Source organism: Amborella trichopoda, chromosome 2, assembly GCF_054954075.1.
Source record: "Amborella trichopoda isolate Santa Cruz 75 chromosome 2, AtrichopodaSantaCruz75HAP2 v2.0, whole genome shotgun sequence".
Classification (NCBI taxonomy): domain Eukaryota; kingdom Viridiplantae; phylum Streptophyta; class Magnoliopsida; order Amborellales; family Amborellaceae; genus Amborella; species Amborella trichopoda.
In genome coordinates, this window is record NC_142337.1 from 7,867,642 (window position 1) to 7,890,708 (window position 23,067).

The 23,067-nt window shown below is 32.6% G+C and overlaps 1 protein-coding gene across 2 annotated transcripts; it reads left to right on the forward strand.

The window, feature by feature from the left end:
* Positions 1–399: 399 nt before the first annotated feature.
* LOC18443226 (Single hybrid motif superfamily protein) lies at positions 400–9,393 on the forward strand. 2 transcript variants are annotated; one of them, XM_006853418.4, is made up of 4 exons: positions 400–3,436; positions 5,353–5,441; positions 5,996–6,166; positions 9,019–9,393. In XM_006853418.4, exons 1-4 carry the CDS (start codon positions 3,346–3,348, stop codon positions 9,145–9,147), a joined length of 480 nt encoding a protein of 159 aa, XP_006853480.1. In that variant the 5' UTR covers positions 400–3,345; the 3' UTR covers positions 9,148–9,393. The 2 variants fall into 2 exon arrangements, with proteins under 2 accessions (XP_006853480.1, XP_088713904.1); XM_088857778.1 differs by having other exon boundaries at positions 3,189–3,436; positions 5,353–5,559.
* The last annotated feature ends 13,674 nt before the right edge of the window (positions 9,394–23,067 follow it).

Below are 23,067 nucleotides of genomic sequence, written 5' to 3' on the forward strand. Positions count from 1 at the left end.
ACTATTCAAAGTATTCAACAAGATGTCTAGGTAGAACTCAAGAAGGAATTCTTTTTGGAGGAAATCTTAGAAGTGGTTTCTTCATTGTCTAGCCCTGGGCCTGATGGTTTCCGAATCTTTCATGAATTTTGAGACATTGTTAAAGAAGAGCTCCTAAATTTCTTCAAAGAATTCGACTAAAATGGGACGGTAAACAAGAGAGCAATGGCCCTGGCCAAGTGGCGGCTCAATCTAAGAAATCAATCTCGGAAATCAATCTCAGAGTGCATTATATTAGCACCGGTTAATGTTATGTCAGCACATGGTATTAGTTGGGCCCAAAACAGAGGACACTTACCTGCTATAACCTCCCTCCGCCTCCCTTCCCCTCTTTTTTCAAGATCTCTATTTGAACTTTTTTTTTTTTTTTTTTTAACTCATTTGTAACCCCAAAAAAAAAAAAAATTCTATAGAAAATTATGCTAAAGCTTTTTGTAATAAAATATATTTAAAAAACTGAACCCTAACAAATAAAACATCTTTTTTAAAATCTAAAAAAAGCGTTAGGGAGAGTGATGGGGGCATATGGTGCCCCTCCCCCCTTCTCTCTCTATGGAAGGGTTCCCATTTCATCTCATTCAGTAACAAAGAACTTGTTACCGCAAACCCTAATTCACTCGAACCATTGTAAGCCCCCACCACCTCCTTCCTTTCTCTTTTTCCTATCAATTTGATACCAAACTGTAGTGAGACCTTACGTTTCTCTCTTCTCGCCATTAACCTCTACCTCTCTCTCCCCCAAAAAGTCTCCATCTTCTCTCTCTAGCCTTCTCCTTCAAACATTCTCTAAATAGTTGCACAGAAAAGACAACCATCTCTCTAAGAAAACTAAGCAACCTCAGATTGGAAACCAGGTAGCTTCTCCAAAGAAAACGAAGAGATAATTTGGTCAAGAGGAATTTCAATGGGTATTTTTCTTGTAAGGGTATACGGAGGCAATAAAAGTTTCCTATGGGTCTTTAGAGAGAGAGACTAGGGGAGTTTTGATAAGAGAATGAAGATGGAGGCTCTGGCCCCAAGCAGATTAGCATAATGGGGAAAGCGATGAAGATCATTAAACAAAGATCAGAAACAGATCAAGACTGAAAGAAACACATTTGGGGAATTTGGATAGGAGAGACGGAGAAAATTTGGATGAGAGAGACAAGGGAACCTAGTGAGGATTCTTTTTGTGGTGTGCCAGATTCTTTAGAGAAATTCAAAGGAAATTTGAATGACAGAGAGAGTGTGCGTATGGGTTTCGGCTGGGTTTAAGAGGGCTGGGTTCGGGCTTTCGTCTCGGATAGGAGCCTGCTTGGCCCGGCCCAGCCCGCCCGAAAATTAGAATGGCCCGCAACAGCCTAGCCTAGACCCGGCTAGAAAGCCCAAACCTCAACCTGAAAGCCCAAACATCGGCCCGTTAATAGCTTGAACCCAGCTCGGCCTGAAGCTTGAGGACTGGCCTAGATCATTGGCACTTCGACCTGAAAGCCCGCGCATCGGCCCGTCAAAGCTTGAACCCAGCTCGGCCTGAAGCTTGAGGACCGGCGTAGATCATTGGCACTCCTAGTTGTAAGCCTATCAAAATAAATTAAGCCTCACCTCAAAACTAATAAAAAATTAAAGTCATGGTATATTAAAACTTCCAAATCCATTATCTGGGCCTTGACCATGGCTGCCAAAGAAAAATAGGATGCTAAGCTTTAAAAATAGTGTAACATATTAAGTAGACCATCTATTTCGCCCTAAACTAAAGTTCATAGATCCATAAGATCTATACAATTTTTAGTGGGATTGTATCTTATGAGGCCATTTATTTTTGGTACAAAGTGGTCACAATTATTTTTAACCATTGGATGTGAAATCTCATTAATGAAAGTGTATCATAACATTCGAAAATTTTTGTTTTAGACTGTATATCTAAATAATAACACATTCTCAACTACTCAATTTTAAATCTAACGGGCAACGGTGATTTTGACCTCTCTGTATCAATAGTAAACAGTCTCATTGCATACATTTTTTTTATTAGCTTCAAATTTTATAGTTGGTATTGGACATTTTAGATGAGAATTCAAGCTAATGCTTTACTTTATAGAAAACTATATAATGTGATCATTTACCTTTGGTACAAGGTGGTCACAATTAATCTTGACCATTGGATGTAAAATTAGGTAATTACATTTATTCCATTAACAAAGCTTAAAAGTTCAAAAGAAATGTTCTCGAACTTTGTGACACTTGAGTTATCAAACTTCACAATGCAAATAGTTATAAATAATTGTGATATCTTTGTACCAATAGTAAACGGTCTCACAAAGCCTATGCCTTAATGGAAACTGCAAGTAAAGTTTTTCTTTTCTTTTGGTAATTTCAATGGGAAATACATACCATTGTCTATTTTTTCAAATAGTTTAATAGTTTATTTGAAGGTATTAATAGGGTAGTATCAATATGAATGGAAACTACAACATGGCGATTAAAGTGTCGAGATGCTACCATCACGACTCCAGCCTCTTTCCAAAAAATGTTTAATCAATGGGGATTTGGGTCATACCCTTGTGAGAATAGAGTACAAGACTTCATCCCGAACTAAGTAGTACTTGCATCCTATTCATTTGAAGTTAACAATACGAGCTTATCAAAGGGTGTGGTTTCTATAAGGTTGAAACCTTAAACAATTCAATTAAAATGCACTTCCAAATTTTATCATAATATGTAATTTTAGCGTATAAAATTATTAGGATTATTTAAAAATCTGTTTTGATATCTAATTATAAATTTTTAAACTCCAAAAATGGTTAAAATCAAGTAGATTTCCAAACATATGAAAATTTTGAAAATAAACAGTCTAGATAATGTATTGCACGATGCACTATTCGTAAGACTCAATTTTTTTTTTTATTCATACATCTCGACATGATCGATTAGAGGGTTTTGAGCATTAAAATAAACTTTTCTGATGGATTTTTGAGATCTTTAATTTTTGATTTTTCAGGTTGCAACCTTATATAAACATTTTCCAATGGATTTTTTCCTTAATAAAAACCGCATCCAAAATTAAAAATAATGTAAGTACGATTAGGATCATTTGACGAATTTATCAAAAGTTCCTTCTCGTATGGAGAGCACAAAATTGGGTATAAAATACGGAACTGAAAAGATTCACCAACCCCCTTGCTCCACCAGCAATCCATTTGCCGCTGGAACATTGAGCCAACCATCATGGCATCTTCCGCACAACGCAAAAACAAACCCTAGAAACACCAACCACTGAGAGGAAGAGAGCGATCCTTTGATCTGTTTGAGATCTGAGTAGAGTCATCCATGGCTTCCAGGCTCTGGGGTTCAAGGGCCGCTTCATACTTAAGGATCTCTATTAAACCTAGTTTCAATTTTTACAGGCCTTTCTCTTCTGGTAACCCTCCTTTTCTTTTCTTTGAATGATTTCTACTTTTTACTGCCAATTCCTTTTGTTTTTAGCTCTGTATTTTTCCTATTGTGATTGAAAGCCTTATCTTCTTTTCGCATGGATTCCTCCTTACTGATGAATGGCTTGAATAGAGTCAGATCAGATTGGATATAACTTTCTTTCCCTGAAAATGACTGCTTGTTGTGTTGCTAAAAATTGTTTTTTTTCTCTTTTCTTTTAGTTTGAAAGAAAATCGCTGTCTCGAAATGCAGTATGGCCTTGTGTGTACTCATGTTTTATCAGTTTCCAGAAAAATGCTTCATTTTATGTTTTTTTTTCTTTTCCTGTTAAACTTTATAGAGTTTGGATTACTTGTAACATTTGGATCACATAAGAGTTTCAAATCTTCAGGCAAATTTGAAATATAAAATTTGGCTTTTAATTGAGATATATATATATATATATATATATATATATATATATATATATATAAAGAGAGAGAGATTATCTACAAAGAGTCCATTTATCTTTTATGCATGGATCACGAAAAGTTCAAGAATTTTTTTTTTTTGGAACTTTGTGTCTATTGAGTGACACTCTTACAATTATCCATTTTGATATTTAAGGGACAAGACGGTGACCTCCATGTACAAACAAATGGTCTCTCTGTAGCAATCCCATATATATATATATATATATATATATATATAGGAGAAGTTTTCAGAACGCCTATGGGCGAAATTAAACATTGATTTTGCCTACTCTCATGACCGTCCAAAATTCATCGTACGGTTACAATTGTCTGGTAGTGTTTTATTTTTCATTTTTTTTTTACAAATTGAAATGAGTTGAAATTTAGAGCGTGTGTTCATTAAAAATAGGCAAATCTACAAAAAATATATAAAAAATAATTCTTGAAAAATAAATTGACCAAAATACCCCCAAAACTTTTCGGGGTTTTGATCAAATTTTTTCATGTAAAATATTTTTTTGATATTTTCCCTAGATTCGCCTATTTTTAGATTCGCCTATTTTTGATGAACATACGCTCTAAATTTCAGGTCATTTGGATTTATAGAAAAAAAATAAAAAAGAATAAAACACTACCGGACAATCGTGATCGTGCGATGAACTTTGGACGGTAATGAGGGTAGGCGAAATCACTGTTCATTTTCGCCTATAGGCGTTTTGTAGTATCTTCCATATATATATATATATATATATATATATATATATATATATGGGAAAATACATTTTGCATTTTCTTATTTTTGTATCTTTGTTATTTTGTTCCTTTTTTGCAATTTTTCCTGGCTTTGGTCAACTCAGAATTTTAAAAGAGATACCCAAAAATACGAATATTGAAGACTACCAGAGCCACTATCTCATTGGGAAACCAAATGAGAAAAAGTAAAGGTAAAATCTTCACTGGGAAATCTAGAGGAGGAGATTTGTAACATTCCTTGTAGTACGTACTTAAATAGAGAATTTCTCTTGATATATTGTTTTCTCAAAAGAAATGTTGGTCATTTGGGACAAACTGGGAGATGTATGCAGCCTTTTTCAGTTGGAGCAATAGTAGTCTTGTACCATGGATTAAGAATGGATAATTACCTTCAAAGCCTATCGGTGAATAGTTCTCTAGAAAATCAGCTTGTCTTTATAAAATTAATGAAAGAAAATTTCAGATTTTGTCTTTTGATTTTTCTGTGAACAGATTTCTTTATTTGCGTTGTGGTTTTACCTTACTTTTCATTAGTTTAAAAGAAAGGCACAAGCTCATCCTTTATATCTCATTTCTCAACTTTCATGTCTTAGTTTCTGTTGATAATATGAATGCAGGTAGTGAGTTTGAGATAAATAAAATGCCTTCTCTAATTTTCATGATGTGTTGATACTTTTACCCATTCTACACTTTGCAGTATTGAAAGATTTGAAGTATGCTGATACTCACGAATGGGTAAAGGTTGATGGCTCTTCTGCTACTGTTGGAATTACTGATCATGCTCAGGTTCTTATCTTTCACATTCTTACCAAAAGTGGTAGTTTTTCTAATTTATTTTGGATTTTCAGTACTGGAAGCCTCGGAATGGGTGACAAACACAAATCTATCAGAAGGTTTTGCTCTTGTATGTCTCAAAATCAAACCCTAGAATGGGTAGCTGCTTATATTTTCTCTTGGGATCCTAGGGGAAGCCTGCTATAATCTGTTGAATACGGCAAACCATTGTTTATTTGGGTCATCACCATCCAATTAAATGGTGGGGAGTGATGGGGAGAGTGTGTATCTATCCTGTTTTACTGGGTCCCACTCTCTCTCTGTCACTTTCCATCATTTTCATTGGATGTTGAGGACCTCAATGGACTATGGTTTCCATAGTCCAATGTATTGTAGTATTATTCTCCTTATTTTTATCCTAGTATTTAATGCTGCTTCTATTTTGTCATAAAAATTGTGCAGATGACTACCATAATCTTCGTGTCACCATGTTGAAATTTTTTCACTTTCTAATAATATATGTGCCACTCCTGGGTACTCACTTGTTTGCTACTTCTCAATTTCAGGACCACTTGGGAGATGTTGTTTATGTTGAATTGCCTGAAGTTGGAGCAACTGTGACAAAAGGTGACAGTTTTGGAGCAGTAGAGAGTGTTAAGGCGACCAGTGATGTTAACTCACCTGTTTCGGGGAAAGTAGTGGAAGTCAACGGCGAACTCAGCAGCTCTCCTGGTCTGGTGAGTTGAAATTTTAATGTTATATAATGTGGTTATGCCTTTCAATGTGAATGAGGATCCTCTATTATTTTACTGATCCAAGGCAGATATTCTTGCTATGTTAAGCAAGCTACATAACTTTGATTCCCATTTGCATAATGATTTTGTAGCAGGATTACTATCTGAATCTTATGTAGGTAAAGAGATGACTGTATGACTACGGCCTAGGGATGAAGTAACTTTGTATTTCTGATTTATTAGTACTGTCCAGTCATCATGCATCCATCATCATAGTTTTCAGCTATCAGTATTTCTGTATGTGAACGAGAATCTGAATTGCAAGTAGTTTATAATTATTATTATTATTTTTGTTAATTGCATGTGCTGCATCCCTAAATGGTCTAGCTGCCTAGTGAAATAGGAGGTGGCATAATTACCCATTAGAAAAGGTAAGGATGTTGGTGCGGATGTGCTGTAGTGGGCCATAGTTCTAGTACCTACTCAAGTAATACTCACAGTCAAGATTCATGGAGTAATTTAGAGGGCGTTTAGATGATATTACTCTTGTGTGTTTAAGAAATGCAAATGAAGAAACTTTCATAAAGAATCCACTATGTATTGTGTTACGAAAACATCAATCTAGCTGTGAAACATTTCTTATGACTGAATCACTGCATATTTGTTTGTTATAAAGCCACACTTGCATATACATGTGGCTCACTAATGTTGAACCACACGGAAAATCTTAATGCCTGTGGAAGTTTGATATGTTCTACTTGAGTATCGCACTTCTAGCTGTGGGGCAATTGTTAACTCTTGGGACTTCTGTGAATATAGTGGGCAACTGGAAAACATGTCTAGGGATGCAACTAGCAACGAATTGTATAGAAAATTAATTTGGAAAATAGACTGTTATTTATTGTTGGGGAAGTCTTGGTCTTATTCTTAAATTTTGTCTTCTCTTTTATTTCATTTGTTGGTGCAGAGCAATGCTGTTAAAATAAAACCTGACTGATCGGATTGATTTTGCTCATCCAACAACCACAATGCGCTAGTTCAAATCTTAAGACTGATAATTGAACTTGAAACTTTTCAACGTTCATACTGGAAAACTGGATCTTTTGAGGTGCTTCCTCGTAGAAGCAGAACCGACCTAATATGCATTCAAGATTAATGACTGTCTCTAAATTCAATATTTTTTATGCTGATCTAGCAGGAGCATGCATGCTTGTCATTTTTCCTAATTGTGGAGTCAATCATGCCTTGGCAAGGCATTTAAGTGCTGGCCAATTGGACAATTTTAGATCAAACAGGCATATTTTAATGAATCCATACACTCTGGGAATCATTGTTTAACTGCTGGATCAAAATAATCTTATGAAAAAAGGATTGGAGTGGCTCATTCAACCTGGTTTTGACATGAATAGACCCATGTTGTAGGTCCTCCAATCGGGCATTAGGAATGGAGACCCATCATTCTCTGAACCGATCAGTTGAAAAGGATCAAGAATTGGGTCATGCACCCCCTTGAACCCACCAGTTGCACATTTTTTAGTGCAAAGTTGACAATTTCATTTGGGAGGCAAAACCAGTTGCACTTTTGACCACCACCTTCACCTGTCCTACCTGAAGCAGCAATTCAGGGAAGAATCTAGACATAAGGAATATTGCACAAATTTCATGTTTTCCTTCTTTGGACTAAGGGCGTTTTCCTTTCCAATAAAAACTATGTTTTCATGAAATCTTCATAGAAGGATAACATATTGTACTTTTTCCTTGCTAAGTTAGGATGTGGGACCTATGCCCCATAGCCAGAGGGCTATCTTAGATGCATTGAGAGACAAGATCAAGTCCCTAGTCATTTTCTGGGCAACCCACGGCAACCACTTCAAACATTTCTCCCACTCTTGAGTTTCACCTAAAGTGGTCTGCTTTGTTGACCCTTGGACCTCAGAATACCCCGTGCCTCCCTGTGGAGACCACCAGATAATGGCCTGATAAAACTCAATTTTGATGGTGCCCCCTCGGCAACCCAGGCCCCACAGGTATTGGTGGGTTATTTCGAGACAAAGACGGTATCATTCTCCATTCATACTCCCATCCCATTGGGATTTCCGAGTCTATCACTGCTATGTGGGAGTGCTTGGGGTTTATGGAGTGTGAGGATCAAAAGGCACCTGCACTCCAAGACATTGGGATAGAATTGGGCAGCATAGTTCACTGGGTTCTTTTCCAACATGGACCTCTGCTCACACAAATATCATTTCTTCCCCTTACACATCTTCAGAACATTGTTTTCTACTTGCCATGCTCCTCTTGAAACTGGCACGTGGTTATGAATAACCTTTTGCTGTGACAAACCCTCTTTATGTCTTTGGAAGTAATTACTTAACCACTGATTTCAATGTTCGCTCCATCGAGTTATTAAAGCGTGTGTGCAATTAAGGCTGAGCATGTGGTGATCAGAAAGACAACAAAGTAGTACTCGGCAAGTAGTGTTGAGCACTAAGAAATGGAAATATAAAAAAAAGCATGTGGTCTTGCGTTAGCGAACAACTTCAGTTTTTCTTTTCATTTTCTTTTGGTAAATTTTCAAATGTAAGCAATAATGACATGGTTTTGCATCTAGAATCTGTTGGAGGAGCCTCAAATGTTCTCAAAATTTTAGTCTTTTACCCTTGTTTGCATGTATGCCTCAAACAAGTTCTTATGAGAACATCTTGATGCTCTAGTCTCACAAATGTCGAAGTACTCGCGATTGGCTTCACAACATTGCTATATTATTTATTTTCTTGTATTAGTAATGCAGTATGGCCCCATGATTCTACTAAAAAATATGGAACTGAAGGGAATCTTAATAATCTGTTTCTCAGGTTAATGCAAGCCCTTACGAAGAGGGGTGGATCATAAAGGTGGAGATGAGCGATCCAGGTGAGGTGAGCTCCCTAATGGGTGCGGATCAGTACACTCAGTTCTGTGAAGAGGAAGATAATAAGCATTGAAATTAAGCGTGCTCGTATTATCGTGCTTGCTGCTAAATTTGATAGGGTTTCCTTTTGCGGCTTGAGTTAAAAGTTTTGAATGATCCTCTTATCCCAATTTTGGTGGGCATCGCATGCGTGCCTCCATATTTCCGGAGTTTCAAATAAAATTTGTTTCGCATTTCTGGAATTGTTAGCTCTTCTGGATTGTCATTGTAATTGAACTATTCATTTATGAGGTGCTTCTGTGTGTTTAATTTGCCAAAATAATCCGCAGTGACATTTTTTTTTAGTACCATTTGTTATAGATATCAAGGGGAGGATGCTCACTAAGGGATGGAGTGTCCCATGATATGTATGCCTTTGGGTAAGGTATAAAGCATCCATCTTTAAGGTGGATGAAAATTGGTGGTCCATCTAAAAACAAAGTGTAACTAACAGCAAGTGTAACTAACAGTCAAAATATATATTAAGAAAAAAAAAAAATCGCATTCATGATCTCCATGTTAAAGATTATATACTCTCTACAAATTTGGATCAAATTATATTTATTGCCAAGCCGCACTTTTACAATATGCAGGCTGGCCACATAAAAACCGTGCCCTTATATATGTGCGTGAGGTTTGTATAGAGCTTAGGATCTAAACAATCAAATAAGAACCTATCTTCAAATGGTGTCTGAGAAATGTGGTTTTAATATTGGAAATCTTTGTAATGGCCTTAAAATATATTTTCATTTTTCTTTTATAAAGTTTAAAGCTGCAAAAATAGTGTAGATTGATAGATCTATGAAAACTTAACAATCTTGAAAATTGACCGTCAAAAAATATGTTACAAAATATATTATTTTCAAAAATTGAAATGCATTTTTTTTTTTCATGCCTGTGTATTTTGTGATGTCGAGATGGTCAATTTGAGGATATTTGGGAATCAAAACAACGTTTTCTGGTTAAAGTTTTTAGACAAGCTCTAATTTGATTGTTCAAAGCCTCGGCTCTATATAGACATTCCCCTTTTGATTGTTCAAAGCCTCGGCTCTATATAGACATTCCCCTTTATTATATTTTGTGTGTTTCAAAACAGTTGTATTTTGGATTATTTTTTATGCTTTAGCTCATGTCGTCATGATAATCCTATTTTGTGTAGTTATGAGACGGCTAATATAATGTAGGCCACTTGGTCTACCTTAATGTTACCTCTGTTTTAATCTTTGGTTTTTTAAGGGCGATGTGGGACCTTTTAAGCAAGGTATTCTATTAAGAGTACCCATGGGATTGTGTGTTAATTTATGTGGTTTAAGATAAGACGTGGGAATCTATAGCATTTAATGTGTATTTTTTTTTTTTTTTAATTTCTTTTTTATCTTAAAAAGTTTATATAAGGGTGAGGCACTAAACAATCAAATTAAGGTGCACCTCAAAAATCTAGAAAAATCTAGAAGAGGTTGTTTCGATGTTAAAAAATTCTCGACCTCAATATGTATGAACATGAGAAAAAATGAATTTCAAGTTTTGAAAATAGTGCATATTGTAATGCATTTTCTAGACGGTCAAATTTCAAGATTTTCAAGTCGCTCAATCTGTACTATTTTTGAAGCTTTAGACTATAATTAGATATGAAAATAAATTTTCAATCCGTCGCAAATCTTATATATGAAAGTGCGCCCTATTTTGATTGATTAGAGCCTCATCCTTATACGAACCACACCCTAAATCTTACATATTATCGCGCCTATTGGACACGGTTTCTAGGAATCTTGGGACTTGGATGACTTATATATATGTGGCATCTCTTTATGATGTATTTTTTAAATGAATTTTAGATCTGACTTTTTAGAGCATGTAATCTTTAACATGGAGATCATAATATTTGGAACAAATTAATATCTAAAAAAAAAAAAAAATTAAATGATAAAAGCGTGGAGATCATGCTCATTTTATATATGAGCATGTTAATCTCAAGAGTGGATCTAAGAGTTACAACCCTTACTATGATCGTTATGCATGACATTAGATACAATTGGCATGATCATATTAATATTAATGGTTGCATTCACAGCTATATTCGTTGTGAAATCGAGTCCATTTCATTTGGTAGCAACAATTGTAATGACAATTATATATATAGTTACATATGTAGTGAGGGGAAAAGTTATAGTGATAATGGGAGTTCTAGTATAAAAACTATTAATACTAGTAGCAACAGATCTCATTATACAAGGGGAATATCTAATAATTTCAAGAAAAATACTTTGTCGATTTTGTGACAATGATGAGGTCATCTCGTACATAATGTTTTTGAAAGGTTCTTTTAAATCCTGATTTTTAAGGGAAAATAGAATAATTCACCTCTTTCTTAGACAAATTATCAAAATACCCACAAAAGATTAACAATTTAACGTATTCTATATATTATTTGATATATTTTTTTATTTTTTTTTGAATAAAACATAGTCTTGAGTTAGAGTAGATCCACAAATTTAAATACTTAAATAGTTTATTTTTATGAACATTTGGATCAATTTCCCTTAAAAAATTTGACTTCGCACTCCATAAATCTTTAACCAAAATCAGATTAATACCAAGTTTAATGCCAACAAATTTAGTGACATACGTGATAAAATACAAAATTAAACTATAGTACTATAGCACTAAAATTTAAAAGTAAATCTCTTGGGTACTACAGTACTATAAGCATGCTGAATTATTTATAAAGAAACTATTTATTTTTTGTACAAAAAGTCACAACTATTTCCGCTCATTAGATGGTCACGAAGTCCAAGACGTTTTTGTAAGAAACTTGTACTTAATCGAGACACTTTTACAACCACCCATTTTTAAATCCAAAAGGCATGAATGATTGACTCCTTGTACAAAAAGTAAATAGTCTCTTGTGGACAATCCCTAAACATAAACCATCCAATTCTTTACTCCATAAATATAAATATTGTTAATAAAATAAGAGTAATGATACTATGAGACCCTCTCACACCTATAGTGTCATTACTCAAAAAATTACCATTTCCCTTATTTTGCTGAATTTACCCCATGGACTCGTTCTTTAAGAACAAACCCAATCTCCCCAATACGCACCAATCCACGAATTTCACTTTCTTTACTGAACTTCCACCACCTTCCATGATGTCGTTGTTTAAGAACAAATCCAATATAACATAAAATTTTTGAATAAAAAATTATAAATCTTCACCCAATTGATTTGATGGTGTCGAATCTCACCTATTTCTTGTAGTCAAGAGGACGACAAATTTTGTGGTATTTTATAATATCTCCAAATAAGATATCCCTAACTAGAGATATCTCTATGCTCAATATCTCTAAATAAGATATCCCCAACTTGAGATATCTCTATGCTTGGTAAAATATTACACAATCATGGAGATATTTTAACAAGGGTGCAATTGGCATACGGATGCATGGAGATATTTTAACAAGGGTGCAATTGGCATACGGATGCATCCGTAGCTGTAGAGGTAAGGTGCACCTCCAAATATTTTATTTTTTATTTTTATTTTACAAATAATTTTGAAATAACATTTGGGGCATGTATAGATCTAACAAGGGCGCACACGATAAACATATTAAAAAAAGGGAAAAGTTTATATAGAGCCGAGGCTCAAATAAAGGCGCACATGATAAAAATATTAAAAAGAAGGGAAACGTATGTATAGAGCCGAGGCTCTAAGCAATAAAATTTGAGCCTACCTCAAAAACTTTACTAGAAGAGGTTGTTTTGATGCCCCAATATCTTCAAATTGATCATCTCGACATCAAGATATATGGACATGAGAAAAAAATAGATTTCAAGTTTTTGACGTTTGAACTTTATAAATAAATATAAAAATGTATTTTAAGGCTATCACAAAGATTTCCAATAGTAAAACCACATTTCTCAACACTATTTGAAGGTAGGCTCTAATTTCATTGCTTAAAGCCTGAGCTCTATACAAACCGAACCTTTAAAAAAATATTTCTGGTGATGAAAAATTACCAGAATATCCCTAAAAAGTATAGGGGCATTTTGGTAATCTATTTTTAAATAAATATTTTTTATTTTTTTAGGTTCGCTCAAATTTTTAATCCAAAAATATTTGGTAGAAAAAACATTCATGGAAGCACGCGTACACACATTGTGTTCCATCCATCCTGATTTAGAATTAGTAATCCTCCAACTGTCCAGATAAGATAGATCCCCAGAAGAAGAGATCGAAAATAACAACAAATATTAGAATAAAAATTAGGATGTAACCACTAAATACCACCATAAGATAATGTCATATCTCAGATTGGCACATTTGGGAGGACTGGAATTCATACAACAAAATAAATTGATTTGGGAGGACTGGAATTCATACAACAAAATAAATTGATTTGGGAGGACTGGAATTCATACAACAAAATAAATTGATTTGGGAGGACTGGAATTCATACAACAAAATAAATTGACATGATAAGAAGTCAAAGAACATGTGAAATAGACTGCTCCTTAAGGATCCATACCTCCATATCCGGAGGTGCATTGAAATTGTCAAAGTTTCATTAGCATCTCCATAACTTCATATCTGGAAGTGCATTGAAATTAATTGTCAAAGTAAGCACTCGTGTTATCTTTCCTGTGAGAATCTACACACTGCCCATGTTATCCTCCTCATCATCTTCTTCATCATCTTCTTCTTCTTCTTCTTCATCTTTAAGCATCCTACCATCATAGTAAACATTTGACGTGGTCAGGACCAAATAATTTTTGTACGTCACCCTCTAAGTAAGTTGTGAATGTAAGGGAAAAAATCCAATCTCTAAGTTGTTTAATGTATGGAAAATTGTTTCATGCTGGCGGGGATTGCATTTTTACATTTGCGGAATCCATCTTAAAGATGTATGGAAATAGGTGGTCCATTTAAAAACAATTGAAACTAAAGATCCAAATGTTTTCTTAATAGAATTATAATTTTTAATTTTAAAAATTTATTTATTTATTCATATTCATGATGCCCATGAGATTAAATGTCCTTAAAAATTAGGTCAAAAATATCCATATCAAAAATAGATTTTTTAAGAGGTGACTTATTTCTAAATGGACTCATAAAAACAATATCCTTAATGTATAATATCTAAATAACTGAACCCCAGCGCGAAGCCTTTCAAGCAGGACAAGAGAAAATAAATAAAGACGGAATTTAGCGAGAAGGGGAGTAACAACAGAGTCAAATCACTTCTGCAAAAATCAACAATGGTAAATCTGAAAGTAGGGTTTCCAAAATCTTATCATAGCTTCAGTTTTTTGGAACCTCCTTCTGCTTCATGTAAAACCCTACGCTTTCCCCTTGCATAAATCAATCGACGCAATAACAGCCTCATCTATTTCTTCCATAGACTTTGCAGTTTCCTCCTTATACTTCTCCAGATAATTATCCACATCCTTCCCATTCTTCTTCTTCAAACTCTTCGACTGTTTCGTCAAGAACTTCTCTGCAATTTTCCATTCTTCAAGCTTTTTTCTGCATTCACATGACGGAGCCTCCTTCCACTCATATCACGAGTGGCATCAAAATTGTTGGTCTTCTTTTGCCCAGCCTTGTTTGCCGCTTCTCTCAAAAGAGATCCGAAACCTCCCTTTCCAACCTCTCAATCTCAAGAGTAGGGTACAAGAAGGGAACAGGCCATTCATTGATGAATGAAAGCAAGCTAGTTTCAGAGATTTCTAGGTTAGAGCCACCAATCTTCGAAAGGGAACAGGGATACCAGTTCTCTCGCTGATCGGATTCTTAAGGGATGAACCAGTGATTCTAGGGTTTTCGATCTGGATGCATCTGGTGCGGCCGTCCAATAACCTGACCAGAATTTGATGAGTAGCCATCAAAGATGGGAATGAAGCCTGCACAAAACCTTGATGAAACCTATGAAACTGAGGTATGAAGCAGTTAGAAATGAGAAAGAGAAAGCGCTGGCAGTCTGAAGCCCTGACAACGAAGACTGGAACAGGGGGATGAAACACTAGAAACTACTGGAAGAGGAAACCCGCAAGAAACTACTTCAAGGTTTTGAAGCTTTGAACTTCATAAATAAATATAAAACTGTATTTTAAAGCTATCACAGAAATTTCCAATAGACATTTATCGCCACTGGACGGTTGGCTTTAATTTGATTGTTTAGAAAAGCCACATTTATCGAAGGTTGGCTTTAATTTGATTGTTTAGAGCCTAGGATCTATACAAACTGCACCCTTGAAACAATATTTCTGGTAATAAAACTCCACCCTTAAAACAATATTTCTGATGATGAAAAATTATCGGAATATTTTTAAAAATTATAGGGGTATTTTTGTCAATCTATTTTTACCCTTTTTTTTTTTTTTTTTTTTTTTCAGATTCGTCCAAATTTTCTGATGAGACGTCTAAAATTCAATTCAAAAATATTTTGTAGAAAAACCATGAAAATAAAACATTGACGTGACATTGTGTTATGAACAATGCTGTTCAAACAATTGTAATTGTAGCCGTTCAATTCAAATCAAACGGCTTAAAAATGAGGTCGGATATAACTTATATGTTGTTGGGATCATATAGAAACATTTCCCATTAATAAATACTACTCTTGTTTAATAAAGCAAACATAAAAATTCCCAGATTGAAATTCAAGCATAATTAAGCTATTAAGAAGAATATAAAAAGTCGTAGATTAAATTCAAGCATAATTTAGATATTTTAACACTTCTTCTTCTTCTTTTTCTATTATTATTATTATTTTATTTTTATTTTTTTTGGGTTCGCCCAAATTTTCTGATGAGACGTCTAAAATTCAATCCAAAAATATTTTGTAAAAAAACCATGAAAATAAAACATTGATGTGACATTGTGGTATGAACAATGCCGTTCAAACAATTGTAATTATAGCCGGTCAATTCAAATCAAACGGCTTACAAATGAGATCGCATATAACTTATATGTTGTTGAGATCATATAGAAACATTTCCCATTAATAAATACTACTCGTATTTAATAAGGCGAACATAAAAATTCCCAGATTGAAATTCAAGCATAATTAAGCTATTAAGAAGAATATAAAAACTCGTAGATTAAATTCAAGCATAATTTAGATATTTTAACATAAGAAAGATATTTTAACAACCTGAAAATTTTAGGTATGTTAATTCTCCTGGAGATAGGAAAGTATATACTGATCTTCCGCAAAAATAAAAAAAAATTATTCCTCTTTACTACGAGAAATTAGTGAGGTTCGTCACCGTTCAATCATTACGTGGATGATGATGGGTTGTATGGCCCAACCGTAAATAAATTTTATTTCACCTTCCCTCTAAATAAATATGATTTCACTTTCCCTCCAAATGCGATTCAAATTATTCAGTTATAATCACCTAATCGTATGATTTTTTTTATTAACTTGGGAAATGCAAATATATTTCGGATTCTAAAAGGTTTTTAATGAGGAACAAAACCAACCGCTGTTTTTAATTGGGGAAGATTGTAAATATTTTTCTAGGAAAGGTTTTTAATTAGGGGAATATTGTAAATATATTTACAGGAAAGGTTTTTAATTGGGGAAGAATGTAAATACTAGTAATATGCACGTGCGTTGCACGTGATATTTATTATTAATCACTTAAACATATTTATTAGATATACTTAATAAAATATTTATAAAGTTAACATTATCTATTTTTCTTCCTTTCACTTAACAAGGTTTTTGGTTTTTTTTTTGTAATTTTCTGAATCATTTTTTGGGGATCAAAATTAATTATAATTATAAGATTCAAACAAAATATATATAATTTTTACCAATATCTAATTATTATAATTATTATAAAAATATACGTATATAGAAATCGTACTTAACTTGAGGGAATGAAGGAGAAATTATAAATATAATATACTAATAAGAATAAATTATTCTCACTTAAATTTAATTTTTTATTTATTACATTATAATTACATTAGATTATTTTAAAATTTATTTAGTAAAAATCAATAATTGTAAATATAATATATATCATATTTATTATCCAATCATGAAGATAAAGAGGAGAGAGAATATTGTTATAATTATCATATCTAATTACAATAGAAACATTCTAATAAAATTAAATTATTCTTACTAATATCTGCTTTTTACAATTATTATAGAACTTTTCGCATAGCAAAGTTTTGATTTTTTTTTTTTTTTTTTTAAATACTTTTTGGGGACAAAAATTTGATATAATTATAGTATAATTATAATATTTAAACAAAAAAGTTATTACTTTTATCAAGATCTAATTTTTATAATTATTATAGAAATATACATGTGTATAAAAATAAAGAGGAGACAGAGTCTATGCATGAAAAAATAATAAACATTAAATCATAAGAGCCGAGATATCAACCAAAAAGCTTCAACGAAGTAGAGAATGAGAAATAAAAGGAGAGAATTTGAGAAAACGATCATAGAGATAACAAACAAAAAACTTCAATGAAGTAGAGAATGAGAAATAAAGAGAGAGAAAGAGAGAATTTGAGAAAACGATCATAGAAATAAAAAAGAAAACAGTCAATTAGAAGATAATAACCATAAAGAGAAGAAAATGAATGATAAATGGATTTTGCTCTTGCCGTCCGAAAACACCGGTGGAAATATTAAAATATACCGAACACATAAACTAGGGAGGGACACATGTTGTATATGTTTTAAAGGGTGTGGTTTGTATAGAGCCTAGGCTCTAAACAATCAAATTAGAGCCTATCTTACCTAGAAATGTAGTTTCAATACTGAAAATCTTTTTGATTGTCTTAAAATATATTTTTATCTTTATTTATAAAATTTAAAGCTTCAAAAATAGTGTAGGTCTAGAGATCTATGAAAACTTAAAAATCTTGAAAATTGACGGTTCAAAAGTATGTTACATAATACACTATTTCCAAGAACTTGATATCCATTTTTTTTTCATGTCCATGCACCTAAATGTGGAGATGATGAATTTGAGGATATTTGGGCACCAAAACAACCACCTCTAGTGAAACTTTTGAGGTAGGCTCGAATTTGATTGTTTAAAGCCTCTTTTTTCCCTTTAAAAAAAATTGCGGAAAATTGTTTCATGTGGCCTGGACCCAAGTATTCATGAACTCGAAACTGATTCAAAATCATTGTTAACCTTGAAGTTATCGATATATATACTCAATAAGCACAAAAATTTGAATCCAAAAATGCATATCGTAAATCAAAATTTGAGCATAACTGAGATAATTTATGAAATGGGTGCGATTTCTATAAGGTTGCAACCTTAAACAATCCAATTAAGATGCACTTTAAAAATTTTATCATAACATGTATTTTTATTGTAAAAAATTCTTAATATTATCTTAAAATCTATTTTCTTACCTAATTTAAAAAATTTAAATTCCAAAAATGATTAAAATCAAGTCGATCTATAAATATTTGAAAATCTTGAAAATGGACGGTTTAGATAATGTGTTGCAAGATGCACTATTCCCGAGATTCAAAAACTTTTTTTTTTTCCATATTCATAGATCTCAATGTCGAGAGGATTGATTAGAAAGCATTTTCAACATTAAAACAACATTTCCGATAGATTTTTGAGGTGCATCTGTGATTTTACATTTTAAGGTTGCAACCTTACATGAACTTTTCCCTTATGAAATTCTTGTTCTTGAAAAATTCTAGACATGCTAGCTTCCCCAGGAGGCATCAAGAAAGTATATATCATACATAAAAGTGAAAAAATACTTTTTTAGAAAATTGGTGGCAAAATTGGTTCTTGTTGCGTCGACGGTATGAGAGGTTTAGAATATTGAGGACAATTAGAGTGCGTCTTAATTTGGGCATTTTTGGGTGTTTCTCAATTTGAGATTTTCCCTTTACGGATTCTCAAAACCATGGTTTTCTTTGTCTTAATTGAAAACCAGTCTAGACCGATGAATCATTGACATTTTACTATACAGAAAAAACACATGAAAAACCAATGAACATGATAAAAATCGGTCTGGATCAATGAATTGACAGCTCATATCGCAGTTTTACTGTACCAAATTGCCAATTACCGTTTAGACTCGACCGTTTTCTTATATACACGCAGAACGAACGATTGCTAGTCTAGGGCACTAAAAAAAGAGAAAAAAGGGTTTATAAAAGGGAGAGTATTTATAAAAAAGAAAAAGAGAGGGTGTGCAAATCTCTCTCTGGGGCATCGTTAATCTTGTGCACGCAGTTGTAGAGAAAGAAAAAAAGGGATTTATAAAGGGAGAGATGAGGTTTTGTTGAAGAGTAAAGACTAAGATTTTAGCAACTCTAGAGGGATAGAGGTGGGGACTTGTAGAGACTGATTGGGGCTTGTATAGACTTGTATAAAATAAATATATTGGTATTTCTTAAGGGCACATTTGGTCCGTACATAAATACTTTCTCACAAGTATTTTTATATAAAAATTGTGTTTTATACATGTGTAATACATATGCAAATAAATACCATGGTAAAATATTTTACTAATAGTGTAATTCATGGTAAAACAAAACCTCACCACTTTATGCATGTTAATTTAGATAGGTTAATTTAAATATACCTCACCTCTTTAAGCTTATTAATTTAAATATAGTTCACCTCTTTAGACAGGTTAATTTAGATATACCTCACCTGTTTAAGCATGTTAATTTAGATATACTATTCAAATAATTTCCATATAACTACTTAGCTATTTCAACCAACCAGTTCTTCCTTAAATTTACTATTTAAAACTTTAGATATAAAAACCTGATATAAACACCTAAAAATATACTATGTAAATCATTTAAATATTATCATCACCTACTCTAATGTAATCATCAGCTACTCCAACTCCAACTCCATCTGAATATATTAGTTAAATATTTTTGATATAAACACCCAAATATTATAATTCTCGTCGTTTAATATGGTTTATTAGTTGAATACTTTCGATATAAATGTCCAAAAATTATAGGTCTGGTCATTTAAATATAAAAACCTAATATAAACACACAAAAATATATTATTCAAATAATTTGGATATAACCATCACATATTCAACGACATCTAAATATATTAGTTAAATAATTTTGACATAAACACCAAAAAATTAATACACGTTTAAACACCCAAAAATGATAAGTCTAATCATTTAATAGGGTTTCTAAGTAACCAAATACTTCATAAAATATCATGTGAATGTTACCAATTTGATCTCCTCCAACAGCTCACGGAATAGTGTGATTCTTGAAGTTATTTGAAGCAAAAGAATATTTATCATCATACAATCCACATCACTCAGTCTACCTAAGTCATGTGATTGCCATGAAGCCTCCATTATATTGGCTGTTGTATTTGGAGGAGCCTTCGTTCAATCACAATCATTCAACTCTCATTTTAACGGTGGATTTCCCTAGAGGAACTCTCAAAAAATCATCCTCCTAGTTTTGTATCAATTCAAACAAGATGTGGGACCATACAAAATTACTGTGTAATCAGTTCAATAAGCATTTCACTAAAATGTTATACAGACCATAGACTAACATGTTATACACTAAGTTTACGGACCCTAAACCAAATTTACTTGTTCAACTGGAAGCTTCTAGTTTCAAAAATATTATGGATAGAGTTTAACAAAAAGCTCATATCCATAAGGAACCAACTGTTAAGGAACTAAAACATGAACTTAGTGAAATTCGCAATGAGTTAATAACTCTAAAAAATAGAGTTAATATGTTAGAAATGACAACTGATTATTCTAAAAAGGAAGACGATGATCTAGAAAGCGAAAAGTCATTCGAAGAGTTTATGGAGGACTTCAAAGAATTAGAACTTACAAAAAATCCTGACAATCCAGAAACTAGTAATTCAGAAATAAGCCAAGACCCCAATTCTGGAAGGACTAAAGATGTTAATGTTCTTTCAAAAACCAAATTAAAAAATTTGGAATACGTTAATATGATAGACAAAATAATAACTCCAAGATGGGACACCATAGTTACTATAGTTGTCAGCAATGAATACAGCTTCCAGTCGATTGCCCTAATTGACTCGAAAGCATACTTAAATTGCATAAACGAGGGCTTAGTCCCTGTTAAATATTTTAGTAAAACTATACAGATATTGAATAATACTGATGGTAATAAAATGATAATAAACTACAAATTGTCTGAAGCAACAATATGTAATAATGATTATATATATATATATATATATATATATATGGATAAACCTCAATACAGCTGGCCAGCTATAATAAATAGTATAGATAGTATGAAAGTCGTCAGATCTTCATCATGTGGTTCAGAATGAATATCACTATTTTAATTTTAAGTTTTTTTTTATCTAAATCTGATTAATATAAAATTTTTAGTGTATATACCTAACACAATTGAGCACCATATAAAAATATAAAAAAATTATTTTCAATAATTTAAAATGACCAAAATACCCTCATAATTTTTCAAGGGTATTTCGATTATTTAATATTCTGAGAAATATTTTTTATTTGTGCACCCTATGTTTTAGTATACATGTCCAAAATTTCATTATGATCTGATTAATAGACAATTAATTAAAATTAAAACAATGATATGCATTCTAAACCGTATGATGAAGATCAGACGATTCCCATTCCACCTATAGCACTATTCATTATAGCTCATCAGCTATTGTTAGCTTTTTCCCAATGCCTATAGGTAAAAATGAAAAGTGATTTCGTCTTTGCTCATCACCGTCTAAAGTTCATTACACGGTCACAATTGTCTGGTAGTATTTCAATTTTCATGTTTTTTATATAAATCGAAATGATTTGAAATTTAACACATGTGTACATCTTAATGATATGCACCTAATAAAAATATAAAAATAATAATAATTTGTGAAATATAAATTGAGCAAAAAACCCCCATAAATTTTCAGAGGTATTTTGTTTAATTTACATTTTACAAATTATTTTTTTTATATTTTATTAGATTCTTCTATTTTTGATGAACACGCGCTTCAAATTTCAGATCATTCCAATTTGTAGAAAAAAAATGAAAATTAAAATACCAAACAACCGTAACCATGTGATGAACTTTGAACGGTGGTGAGCATAATCGAAATCCCAGTTCATTTTCGCCTATAGGTGTTGCATAAGCTCTAAACAATCAAATTATAACTTACCTTTAAATTGTATCGAGACATGTGGTTTCAATATTGGAAATCTTTTTGATAGCCTTCAAATATATTTTTATTTATAAAGTTTAAAACTTAAAAAATAGTATAGATCGAGAAATCTAAAGAAACATGAAAATCTTGAAAATTGGCGATAAAAAAATGCGTTACAAGATACACTATTTTCAAAAGTTGAAATCTATTTTTTTTCTCATGTCCATGCATCTTGATGTTGTGATGATCAATTTGAAAATATTTGAGCATCAAAACAACCTCTTCTAGTGAAATTTTTGAGGTAGGCTCGAATTTGATTGTTTAAAGCCTAAGCTCGATATGAACGTTTCCCTACTTAAAATAGGGAAAAGTTTATATAAAGCCAAAGCCCTAAACCATCAAATTAGATCTTATCCTCAACTTGATCATCTCAACATCAAGATGCATGGACATGAAAAAAGATAATGGATTTCAAGTTTCGAAAATAGCATATTTTGTAACACATATTTGGACCGTCAATTTTCAAAATTTTTAAATTTTTCATAGATCTATTGATCTACACTATTTTTCAAGCTCTAAACTTTATAAATAAAAATAAAAATATATTTTAAAGCTATCACAAAGATTTTCAGTATTGAAACCACATTTCTCGACACTATTTGAAAGTAGGCTCTAATTTGACCATTTCGAGCCTAAGCTCCATACAAACCGCACCCTTTAAAAAAAAACCCCTCCCCCACGCCACGTAAAATTCGTAGTAAAGTTTTTTGGGTTCCACTT

What these genes read in the sequence shown, in the direction of transcription:
- LOC18443226 (XM_006853418.4), top strand. Translation starts at nt 3,346, where the DNA reads ATGGCTTCCAGGCTCTGGGGTTCAAGGGCCGCTTCATACTTAAGGATC. An exon ending in TTACAGGCCTTTCTCTTCTG is followed by an intron (nt 3,437 to 5,352) that starts GTAACCCTCCTT and finishes TACACTTTGCAG; the next exon opens with TATTGAAAGATTTGAAGTAT. An exon ending in GAATTACTGATCATGCTCAG is followed by an intron (nt 5,442 to 5,995) that starts GTTCTTATCTTT and finishes TCTCAATTTCAG; the next exon opens with GACCACTTGGGAGATGTTGT.